At 38.8% G+C, this 12,756-nt stretch overlaps 1 protein-coding gene across 1 annotated transcript in view; it reads left to right on the forward strand.

Moving 5' to 3' along the window:
- The first annotated feature begins 660 nt into the window (after positions 1–660).
- The window catches only part of mettl24 (methyltransferase like 24), a 34,849-nt gene continuing 22,753 nt past the window's right edge, over positions 661–12,756 (forward strand). Inside the window, exon 1 of the mRNA XM_072361765.1 lies at positions 661–1,293. Within this exon, the coding sequence (XP_072217866.1) occupies positions 955–1,293 (339 nt within the window). The 5' untranslated portion in view covers positions 661–954. The remainder of the gene's footprint in view (positions 1,294–12,756) is intronic.

Consider the following 12,756-nt stretch of genomic DNA (forward strand, 5'->3'; position numbering starts at 1 on the left):
GTGAAAAATCTGTGATGACTGCCTCCCCATTTTCTTTGGGGAGAAGTCAGGGGACAACGTTAAGCAGGAAATGGCAATGGCTGGTTTTACTGAAGTTTTTAAGAATTATTCACAAGGAATGAACTGATTAGATACAATATAAGCTCAGCTAAGAATTATGAAAAACATGTTTTAGTTTCTTTGGTATTGTGAATGCAAAGTTGTGCTGGCAAAGATCTTAAACATGCTGAAAAACTGATGCTTGCAACAAAATCATGGAGCACAGCGTGTATTTCTAAAATCTTGTTCCGGCCCTTTTAAATCTTCAGTCTGTTGCATGTAAGAGAAAGAAAATCTGACTTGAGCATGAATGCGTGGAATTTTATGCAGATTGAGCTGTCATGTTCAGCGAAAGAGCTAACAGATAATGAGAAAGTCCAGCAAGGACCCGGAGCCGAGCAGCAGGCCCTGCAGTCTTGTATATCTGGACTTACACAGTAACCTGAGATTCAGCTGGGCGGGAGAAGCAACTCCAAGAAAGGGGCAGAGCCACAGAGGGTTGTGTGTGTCTGTGTGTGTGTGATGTGAGCCTGCTAGAAAGAATAAGGAAAGCAAATTAAAGGGGCGTGTGTGTTTGTTAAAAGTGGGACTTGCGAGTGTGAGGGGGGAGTTCCCAAAGTTTTCAAAGAGGACCTCTCATATTGTATTTCAGGATCTGCTCGCAGAGCCTCAGCACTAACAGGCACACTGCCACGATAGTTAAGATGCAAACTCACGTGTGTGTTGGTTTATGAGCAAAGGTGCTCTTAACATGCTTCATTAATTTACCACTGTTGTGTTGATGGTAGAGGAGAAGAGAAGAGAAAAGAAGAGAAGAGAAGAGAATGGGGTAAAAAAACAAAGAAAAAATGCAAAACTTTTAGCTGAGACAGTGGACTAAAGACGGATAGAGACACGTGGAGGACAGAGTAGCAGATGGACATGTGCAGAGAGCGCCTTACCCTGGGATTGCTGCTGCGCTTGGGCATTCTGCTCACTGCTGTGTGCGTGTGCATTCATGTTTACCTGGAGACAGATTGGCAGGGCACCCCTGCACCTCTGGCTTTGGGATGTCCTACCCAGTCTAATCACAACCGGGGTCAACAAAGTGGAATGAAACAGGTCTCTGCAGAAGCAGAAGAGCAGGACAAAGGCATTAAAAGGAGAATATCCCATGTTCACACTCTGAGGAAGGACAATCAAGCTGGGGAGAGGGATCAAGACAAAGAGGACATTTTGCCACCCTGCTGCCCACCCCTCCAACTACACAGAAAGGTATGTTTAATACACCATCAACCTCTTTGTTCTTAATTGCTGTGATCAAGATTCTGTCAAGGTTATCTGATATAAAATTGAAGTGGCAGCAGACAGAGTGGCTCAACAAGGAGCTTTTACTCTGCCTCTGTGAGTCACTGGCTTAAAGCTTGGTAATCCCAGGAGAGTGATGAAGGAAGCACAGGCAGCAGAATCAATGCATGTTCAATGAGCGCCTGTGAAAACTTTGAAGTTGAAAAAGAGGGTTTGCCACTCCAGTTTGTAGCACTAAGAGATGCTTGTGTTAATTTTCAGACAAATGTCTACAGTTTAAACAGGTATAAATTAAACACAAACTGCAAGTCAATCACTCCTCGTTTTTCAGCTGCAAATGGGTGCAATGTCACTTCCAACAAGAGATGATTCAAACAAAGCCTCCCTTGGAGGAAACATGTCTGTTCACATATAAAAGTGCTCACATACATGCACACTTGCACAAATTCCTGGAGCTCAACTCCATGACCTACAAAGGGTGTGTTGGCATGCCAGCCTGTAAACCTCTATTTCACTTTGTTTTGTTGACTTTTCAAGCATTTCCCTTTGATTTATCTCTGCACTCTGCTGTTGCCTTTATTTTGTCATTTGATCTCCCCATCCATCCATCTCCCTGTTGTTCCCCCTTCAGAGCTGTTTTCTTTCACCATCAGTACACACTTGTTCACATACACACATCAAATATGCCCGTCCCTGATCTTGTCTCCTGTTTTCCTCTCCACTGCTTCTCCTTATACCTTTCCTTTGGGGAAATACATGCTTGTTCACTTTTGTCTTTAAATCTTTAACGAGCTATGGTAACTTGAGACAAACGAACAACCGTGCAGAGTTTTAAATGCCACAGAAATCACTGCAGGGCTATCATACCGCAACAAGATATGAACTCTTGTTCATCATCAATATTACACAACACCATGGGCTCCCTCTCCTTGATTCTTCACGCAAAATGTAGTCTTCTAAGATGCCCTGGAGGAGCCTACACGAAAATTCCATGTTTTATGCTGCAGCACGAAATTCCCTAATTCCCACTTTTTCCTCTGCCGACATTCTCCCTCACTTTTCTCCCTTTAGGCACTCGTCTTGAAGATCACTTTAACTCTTTTTCCCTGCCGTGTAGCGCGTTCCTCATTCTCAATCTCCTTGTGTTCTCTTTATTCCTGTCAAAGCTTTAGACTTACATCCCATTTTTCAGCATATATTCATGCATTGCAGAAGAAAAAAAAGGCTTGAAAGCAGGACTGCTATTCTGCATGTGTCACAAATGTTTTGAAGGACAGTCCCTACTCATAGCAAAACATGTAATAGGGGCATTTGCCCACACCGTCAAAAAATAACATTTTTGTCTTTTTTGTCCAGTGTCTTGTTGCTTTGTGTGTTAGCAGCCTGAGCTTTACTCAACAAAGTTTAGTTGTATACATATATGGCATTACAATGGCATTTAAGTGTCTTTTGTGTAAATAGATCATTTTACTGTGAAGAAAGTGATGCGGATGTCAAAGGCCTGTCAATGTATCCATGACAGATGGCTCAGCATATCAAGTCCAACAGCAAAACGTTTGATGCCAAAGAGTCCAGAATTTTGACAAGTAGATATCTCAAAAAGATAATAATCCTAAACATAAAAAAGAAGAAGACAAAAAAAGAAGACAAAAAAGACAAAAAAGAAGAAGCAAATGCAAGAAAACTCTCAAACATCTTGATCTGTACAAGGAAGAGCAGTCAAATAGATTAATGTTAAAGACTATTGCAACCAAAAGGGGAAATGCTAACCTTTGTAGCCAAGAATAGCATGTCTCTTCAGTTCCTGTTTAAGGAAAGTTTGAAAAAACAAAACATGTGCCTGTGATGGTGTTTAAGTACACCACCTTTAAAACATCGTTTCAACAACAGTTAAATGTTTATTTGTCCAAACTGGACAAAAAAGACTGCTTACTTTTTCATATGACAGCATCTCGACATGGAGTTTTATTTGTGTGTCAGTTTATGATACAACACAACGCGAGATCCATAGCTTTTAACAGACAACACATCATAGAAAGAATATAGAATGCATTAATTTTCACATTACCTACTTGATTTATGACATTTTGATTTGACAACATATAAAAGGTACTGCTGGTCCTCAAATGCAACACCAGCTGTTCTGCTGTTGGTATAAAAAAAATCCACAGGTTAAGGGTATTCAGCTTTGAACTTAAAGACACAGGAAATAATTCACAAAGACAAAACTCTTTTAAAAAACTACCACAAGATGTTGTTGTCAAAAAGGTGACAGGACAGATGGTGGCTGACAAATTCTGTCTCCCTGAATAAACTGTGTGTATATATGTGCTTGAGCAAGACTTCCTCAGGGACTGTCTTAATAATAACTTATCTAAAGGAAATTTTTTTAGCTGTTTATCCAAATAAATACATATATACACACATACATTACACACACACCATCTTTAATTATTTACCTCATACAGACTTTGTTCTCCGGTGGGACAAGAAGAGAAGGATGAGTTGGTAAATTGTAGACAGACATAAAATGTGCCAGCCCAGACAACAACAGCAGGGAAGGAGGGGGAGAAAGAGACAACAATAAAGAAAAGCAGACAACTGCATACACTGATGACTCAGCCCCTGATTTTAACGCAGGAATAAACAGACAACTGGCCTGAAGTCACAGTGACGCACACACTGACACAGTGAAAATATCAAGCCTGCACACTCCAGTGAAGTTCTGTCTCTCTTACTGAAAAACTATCCTGAAAAAGAAACAACTGCTGGCGGCTCAGTGGGTCACGAGGAGTCACCGTATGACATCATATTTTTTAATTCTGCTTTCCATCCCTGCTCTGCTGTCACTACTGCCAGTGGCAGGAGAGGATGTGGATCACAATCCATGGTTAGAAATCAGGAGATGGCAATATACAACAAGCCTGTTGTTGTGTGCAGGGCATCATCCATATGGCATGACTGGAAAACGGAACCATGAATAATTAAATGTGTAACCATGTACATCAATTTTAACCTTGTTCCCAAATGAGAGTAAAGCAGAGAAGCAAGCAATCAGAATTGAAAGTGAGCTAGAAAAGTGAAAGAACTGTGGCAAATTTAACAATTTGTGAGATGATTGTCACACTCCTGGAGTCATACTATCTCCTTATAACCTCTTTTATTTAGTTTTTTAAAAATTTAATAATGTTGAACATCTACATAGTGGGAGGGAGACATAGTGTCACGTCAAATATTTGATGTTGTCACATAGCAAGACTTAAACTATGTCTACGTGCCTAGAAAGAATAAGTTGTGCATCAGCATCGTTATTAATCCAGTCTGTCGTGATGTTGGATTCACCTGATCCAAATGCAAAAAAAATGAGAAAAACTAGCATATGGTTTAACATACACAAATGCATATATCCCCATCTCTGACTCATCCTTGGCCTGAACTGTAAACAAGTAACTGCAATTTCTGCAGCTCACATTTAGCATCACATCCTGCTTATTGTTTACTTAAACGAGGCACCACTTAAGGGTATTTCAAATCATGAGAACATGTCCATTACTAAGGATATCCTGCAGTGAAGTGTTTGTGTGATAGAAAATTCTGAAAATATTCTTAACATTCTCTGCTGTTCATAGGAATAAATGTTTATATATTTCAAAGGCAGGAGAAGAAGATATAAAACACAGCTTCCGTGCATGTTCTCCAGCTAAAGTTTTGAATTGGTGATGACAAACATAGAGTCATTGGATCATTGAATATATGATAATAGACAAATCTTGCCATTGAAATTCTTGCCATAGAAGTTGTCTTACAAGTTAGGTTGGTATAAGTGAGAAAATTCTGAAGATGTTTGATAGAAATAATGCTTGAACGATTGTTTTTTGAAGGAAGTACAGTTCTTCTCTGTCTAATTCTGTTTGGGTTTGTGGCCCTCATGTTCCTGTAGAGCAGTATTTTTTCTGGCTTGTGTTTGACAACTCATCAGCATCAGTAAGAATTGTATATTCAATCTCCCATCTGCTCACTCTATACTGTTTAGTTTACAACAACAAGTTTTTATTTGCCTCTCTCAGAGTAGAGATTCTTCTTTTTGTTCTCTGATCATACTTTCCTGATCAGTCTTACCTGAAAAATGGGTATAAGGACAAATAGGGCTGTTTCTTGCAGAAATTGTAATGATGGGTGACAAGTAATCCGACTGAGTTTGCCAGAGAACAATTCACCCTCAAATTCCCGTGTTTTTTTTCTCCTCTTTTTTTGTTCTATGTTATGTAACTTGCTGCCTCCCACTGCTCAGCATTCAGTTTGCTGAGATGTACCGTTCTAATAAAAATTAGAAATGTTCCTCACTTTTGATAATACAAACGGAAATAGTTCTTGTTTTAAATGCGTTTATATTTAAGACTTAATTACTTGTTCTGTTTTATATGTGGTTCTCATTGCATGTTTTTTACACAGTGTTTTGGGGGGAAAGTAGCTAATCTAATATAGCAATAACAGGAAACATCTTCACCCACCAGTGAAGTGTAGAAAGTGTCACTTGCGCTTCTTGTAGTTTAACAAATTCAGTCCACAACTTTGCCACATTGGAAAATCTCTATGCAGAAATTGGTGCTTAAGGCAGCCATCGAAAAAGGTAGTTTTATCTATTTTCATCTACCATATTTTCTCATAAATCTAACTGATTCCTGTCAAAAGACGAGACTCCTCCTTTTCTCCTACGCTCACTTTGCAGCTTCTCTTAAATCACTCCTCTAAATATCTGTCACTGAAAGATGCTAAACACAGTGTCTACAAACTAAAGAAGAAATCAAATGTTAACCTTGAACTGCTTGACATAATGCACTTCATTATTTTCTCTCTTCCCTCAATCCCTTTTCACAGAGAAAGCTCTGCAAGAATGTGGGCATAGCACTTTGGTGCTGGAATTTTGTGCCAGCATGATTCAGAGATTTCTCCCAGATAGGCCAGCTGCCATTCACATGTCACACACACTGAATCTCAAAGCCAACAAACACACAGTGCATAGATCATAACCACGAGGCAAAATGCCATCTGAATTCCTTCTGACAGGCCTTCAAGTTTTCTAAAGATTTTCTGACCCACAACTTCACTGCAGCCCACTGAAATGATCATCCAGGGATGTAACTATGATTAAATGTCAATCTTTTACATCTGGAAACATAAGAGGGGCCTGAGGTTTGAAAAGTTGTTTAACGCCCAGAGGTTATAAAAATGAATGTAATACTGTAAAAGGCAGAAAAATAACCAGAAAAACTGAATTAATCTTCATTAAATTCATAAATATTTCATATCACAATAACTGATTTCACTAAAGTCTATCGATAGAGTCGTCCATTTCAATGCACTTGTTATTTCAATTAGACAGGAGACTGATCATTTCTTTGCACAGCAAGTATTAATACTTTTGTTCTTATGAGCAACATTATGACTGCAATTGAATACTTAGCTCATGAGCTGTAATGAGTTCAGTGTTAGGGAACGGAGCGGACTGAAAAAGTCATTTTGTGCTGTCTGTCAGCCAGTGCTGGGCCTCAGAGGAATTTAAAATGCAGAAACCAGTGACCTTGGTCATGTCTTAGAATATTGAGAGGCTTAGCTCATCGGAGACTGGTGGGGACAGAGGGGGACTGTTAGAAAAGAAGGGTTGACTTCTGTAATCCCAAAGGTGTGACCAGAGTCCGTTCTCATGGCATCTTAAACCTCCTGCTGGGACATCTGAGGAAAAAGTCACAAGAATTCGACAGCTGAGAAGCTGACATGTCACCTGAGTCAACCTGGGTTTTTGAAAATGAAAAAAAGAAAAAATCTTCTCTTAATGAAAGTTTTTCGTCACTACACGAACAATCTGCAGATCTCAAGACCAGTAATTCCATAAAATGCTTGCAGAGTTTGATACTATAGATTTAGACTTTAAAGAAAGCTTTGTGTTTTGTTTTAAACTATTTCTTCCCCAGATTTTGGAGCTGAAGTTGACTGTGATCGAATATATATGGTGAAAAATAATGATAAAAAAAACAAACAAAAAAGACAATATTTGCAAAAAAAAAAAACCTGCATCCATATGAATCCTTAGATGCTTATAATCATGTTTTATATGTTGTTACAAGAGATAGTTTTATGATAAGGGCTCAAAGACATTTTGCTGCCTTCAGGCCTTGCAGGACCCAATCAGCACTTTTTACTGTCCTCGACCCACAGTCTTCTTCTGCTTTTGTGAAACTGCATCTAATCCTTTGGAATATCAAACAATTTCTTACCATCTTTTCTGGCAATTTGTACAGTTCACTGCTTTGTCACCTCTGCAAGTTAGCTTTGTTTTATGCCCCCTGTGCACAAAACATGTCCATAGAACCTAATCCAGCTGATCTTTTGTGTTCAGGCAACAAATGGGAAGCTTAGAGACTGGAAAGATAGATATGTCTGTGTTGTGAAGAAGAAGTCACAAGCTGTTGTGGGTGTACATCTTGGTGTGGAATATGTATTTCTCACTTTTTTTTCAATTAACATTTTTTTTCGCTTTGTACCAAAGAACACCCACTTTACACAAAATTACATAGAGCATCAATGCAGCAATCTTTCTGTAACTGCATGTGGGTTTTATTGCTAAAAAAAAGATTAAACTTGCAAACACAGCTGCTACTTAAAGTGCAAAACCTCCTTCCTTTGAGTGATAATTTTAAGCAACAAGAGCAGTATAATAGGCTCTTACAGTTGGATCACAAACACCTCAAAAGCAGGTTGCATAGAAAGGTGCAATAACTGTTAGTACATGAAACCAAAGCGGAGAAGTAAAGATACAAGCACTTTGTTTCTTTAAGATCTTATCACTGCACATTATCGTATGTTCATGCCAACGACCCTGGAGAAATAAACGGCTCTAGAAAGGCTCATAGCTTTACTTGCCCCATTTGAGATTAGCATCCAAGTCTGAGTAAAAGCAAGGCCAGCTTAGAATCTGTGCCAATGGGGGAAAGAGCACAAGGAAAGCTTTCAGATATTCATTCACTCCATTTCTGCAAGTTTGAGAGAAATATTGTGTAAAAAAACAGCCGAGAGTGTATCGAAGTAGAGCTTAGCATAATTGCTTATATTTCTTATACCTGGAATTATCCAAACTTTTGAATGTTGAAAATGTTGACGTTACAGTCGGCCCGTTGTGTGTGCTGACTGCCATCATACAAAGACGCCCACTGGGGGTGGAAGGGGTCAGTGTCAAAAGGTCCAGGATACAGATCGCACAATACTCCCTTCAGACATGGACGCCTTGTCTGGAACATTCCAGAAAGTCTCTCCAAGCTGATATGAATGAGTGCATTGACCTCAGAAATAAGGCGCTCTAGCTCCAGTCTTAGTACCTCAGTGCCCATCAACGAACACATGCACACATGGATAATGAAAACCTGAAAACCGTTATTGACACTTTTTCACCAACAAAACAGAAAGCCTTTTCAGTCGCATTTGGCATTCTCCTTGATTTGGTTGTAACATAAGTCCTTTATCATATAAAAAAAACCCCAAAACCTTCTTTGTTTCTGTTTAAAGAAGATATTTGTGTGTGTCTGTCTCTCACTCAACATACTCCATATAGTTGCGGTAGCAGTAGTTGATTTGTTTTGCAATTCATGATTATGAGAATAGAAAACATACGGAGAAGATGACAGCAGAGGAGATGGAACCAGAAACACAAGCTGAGTGCTTGTGCAGACGGCACAGATCCACGCAAATCTCACAAAAAACAGTGTCATTCATAGAGTACCATATAGAACATCATCATTCAGTTCCTGTTTACTGGTGCAGCTAGGATGTATGCGACACATGCAACACACTGGCAAATGAAATAAATAAATCAATATATATACAGAAAAACAAAACAGCGAAGGGTAGACATTTCTTTGACTTGTCTGGTGTTCACCCTGTTATGCTATCTGTATTTCCAGCTCCATCTCAGGAAGTAAGTGTCATATGGTGCTTAGCATGCTGCCTCTACTCTTTCCAACAAGGCATCAAACACAGATCTCATATCTAGGATATTTTCCAAGAAGACAGGCACACACAGATAGCAACTGCTGACAATAAGACCTCCGTCTGTCTAATGTGACGCTGGCCAAGACAGCCAGGTTCAGATGTGATCAAACGAAAGGATTGTGTGTTTCCAGAGGTGCCCGTCGATTCTTTTTTTTTTTAAATCCAATTTGCATACCCTGTACAGCCATTTCAGTCCATGCAGAGATTGACAGGAACATCTATGCCTCAGTGGATGTATGAATGTATACATGAATGAAGTTACTATGATGTGACCAGAGGGGGAAAGTGTGTTTCCAAGGCAACAGCCAGTACCAAAGAGACTTAAGTTCATGGCATGTGGCACAACAACTCAGAAGACTCTACGAAGGACACAGGGTTAAAATGTGTGTATATATGCTTATAGATTGTCTATACAAGAAAGTTGGAGAAAGATTATTGTGTTAAGTGGACCGTTTAGTTATGCTGTCAGGTAACTGAAAACAAAATGATCTATCAAACCAAGTCTTAGGCAGCTCCTTTCTTTGAAAAACACAACAGGGAGCAGTATTTGTTTTATTTATCTTACTTTTATTGTCTTATTTCTATAATAAACCCTGTGTTTCTCACCAGATGCATGATAATTAGGTATCTGTGTGTTTTGACCCTGTGAACAGCCCTATCCAGTGCCATGAGTCAGCCATATTCCATAAGGTGCATCAGATCTGCACTGTCCTAAAGTAGAAGATATCAAGTGCTTAGAGATGTGACAAAAGTACAGAATGCTGAAGCATGACCAACGCTGAATAACATTCAGAAGCATTACGACTGCACTTTGGCTCTATCACCACTCAACACTACACACCACATTCCTACCATCACGCACTCTTGCTTTGGAGTGAGTGATTGGCTATGTTTGTTATTAGGCCATCATTCAGTTTTTTTTTAAGATTACGACTGATAAATATGATCAGGAATCATGACAGAGCTCTTGAGATGTTTATTCTTTGTTACTGTAACGGAATTTTTTTATTTAGCCTTAAGCTTGTGTCTCATTATGTTTACGTTAATTATGAGACTTGGTCTTCTTTTCTCAGGCACTAGATGTCCCAGTAAATCATTTATTTTATTCATTGTTCATTCTGTTTTGCACACTTCGCAAGGCCGTCCGGCTCATAAGAAGAAGTTTGCTTGCACAGTCTGATACACAGACTTTTTTCTTTCTCCTGTGTTTGGGTATAATAAGACGTGCACAGTGGTACACTCTGATACAGATACTCTGTCTCTTGCTCTCTTTTGTACAAGAACTACGCGATAAACCTGCCTGAGTGCTTTTCACACTTTAACGCTACTTGGATAATATAATTTTTTTCCACCACATTACTTATCAACAATAGGTTACCATAACCTAATTAGCTGACATGTCTTAACGTTTAGTCTTTTTTTGCAACTTGTTATGAAATCCAAGGTTGCAAGGATTTTATTCTTCTTCCACACTACAGTCTCAGAGACACACAGTTTTGTCGTTTTGACGTCTGAGAAACAGCACAGAGGAGAACCATCTAGAACATCTTCTCTTCATCTTCTCTTCCCATCATTTGGGTCCGAGCGGCCAAGCTTGATCCTTCACTCATTCACACATGCACACACTTCACTTCAAGCTCACTTTTCATGCATCTTTCCAATCTTCCATGGGCTCTCTCTGTTTCTGAGACTGAACTCTTCGAAGATTACTGCCTTTATTAAAGAAATATCAGCGTAATCCCTTGCCTTAATTCTGTTATACCCTTTCTGTGTCTCACTGTACTCCAGCAGCGAGCTGGGCTGGCTTGATGAGCCAGGCCTGCCAGAGGAAAAGAGATGACGCTGCAGGAAGTGAGACATCTGCATTTAGTCTGAAAGTCAGTCCCTCTATCTCCTAGATTAGCCAGACCCCCAGAGCTTAGTCAGGCTGAATCTTTGCGATCATCCCATATATACCATACATTGACTGTGCTCAAAGCCTATCATATTTTCATCATATGTTTTATTGTGAGGCAGTTTTCAGTTTCTGGCACTGACTATCACCAGCTGATTTAACCCAGCATGCGATAATTTCACCATTTTGAATACCTTGTATTGCAGTAGGGATTTTATAAGGATTAGGAGCTCTGATCTGACCATTAGATGAAACTTGCCTGCAGTGTGGATATATGCTTAGATAATCCTTAAAGGATGAGCCTGGTTCCAGAGTCAATGAATCTCATGAACAGCCAGAAAGACGAAACTGACAATAAATTATTGTCTTTATCTTTTTTTTATATATTTAGTAAAAACACATGTTTACAATGGGTTCAGAGATAATAGCTTCATACACAGAAAGTTGGAAGGTCCTGAGAGACAGAAAACCGAATCTGGTCTTTATTAAACAATAATAACATCATAAAACAGCAGGCCCTATGCACTGAAATTATAAGAAAGTGTTCATGTTCATCAAGGATTTCCTGGATGTGACAGTGAATGCAGCACGCCTTCACTTGAAAGAAGTGTTACATTTCCATCAGTAGCAGAAGCTTCTTTCTTTAGCAGTTCTTGTATTATGCATGATTAATGTGTGATAACCATCAAGATCTTTTAAACAACAAAAAAGACACTGTAACCTACAATATTTACCATCTACAAAGACTTTAATTGCTAATAAACATCCTAGCTTTACTCCACCATGCATTATCTCATTCATAAACTCATTAAACTAAGAATTATGATCATGTATAACTATTATCATCATGTATAACTGTAATCTCAGTTTCTTTATAAATCCTCCTGAATTAAATGCATAATGATTTTGTATTTAACTTGTCAGATTATTCTGGAAACCTTTCTAAAGTTATGAAACAACAACAATGTTGTGGTGGTTTCCATAGGGTGCAATAAGATTTTGTTTTTTAAATTCAGATTAAATCAATGATGTTCTTTTAGGAATTTAATAGGAATAACAACAAATGAGACACACCTATGCTAAACTTGGACTCTTAATTTACCCCAAGTGATGTTTTTACTGGGCAAAAAAGCAGAGGCACAAGAGCATCAGAAATATTTAGATTCTTAATAATAATATGTACTTAATAAAGTCATAATTCCAAAGGCTACAGGACAAGTGGTGAAGATTTTGTAATATCAGGGGGTTTCAGAGACAGACACTGTGAAATGCTTCCTGGAGCTGCTGCTGCTAAGAAGAAATATGTGATGCAGGTTTTAAAAAGAAAAAACATTTAACAACATTTAAACAGCTGGAGTGGTAGTTTCAGCCCAGATTGTATGCTATATGCTGAGCCAAAAAGAGCTTCATTGTAGCAAACTAAGCCAGGCACCACTGATTAAAAAAAATACAGAAAAATGAAAGGGAAATGTTTGCGAAATGGTCTCACTGGA

The sequence above is a fragment of the Leuresthes tenuis genome, unplaced genomic scaffold (genome assembly GCF_036924035.1).
Source record: "Leuresthes tenuis unplaced genomic scaffold, fLeuTen1.0.hap1 SCAF_13, whole genome shotgun sequence".
In the NCBI taxonomy this organism is placed as follows: domain Eukaryota; kingdom Metazoa; phylum Chordata; class Actinopteri; order Atheriniformes; family Atherinopsidae; genus Leuresthes; species Leuresthes tenuis.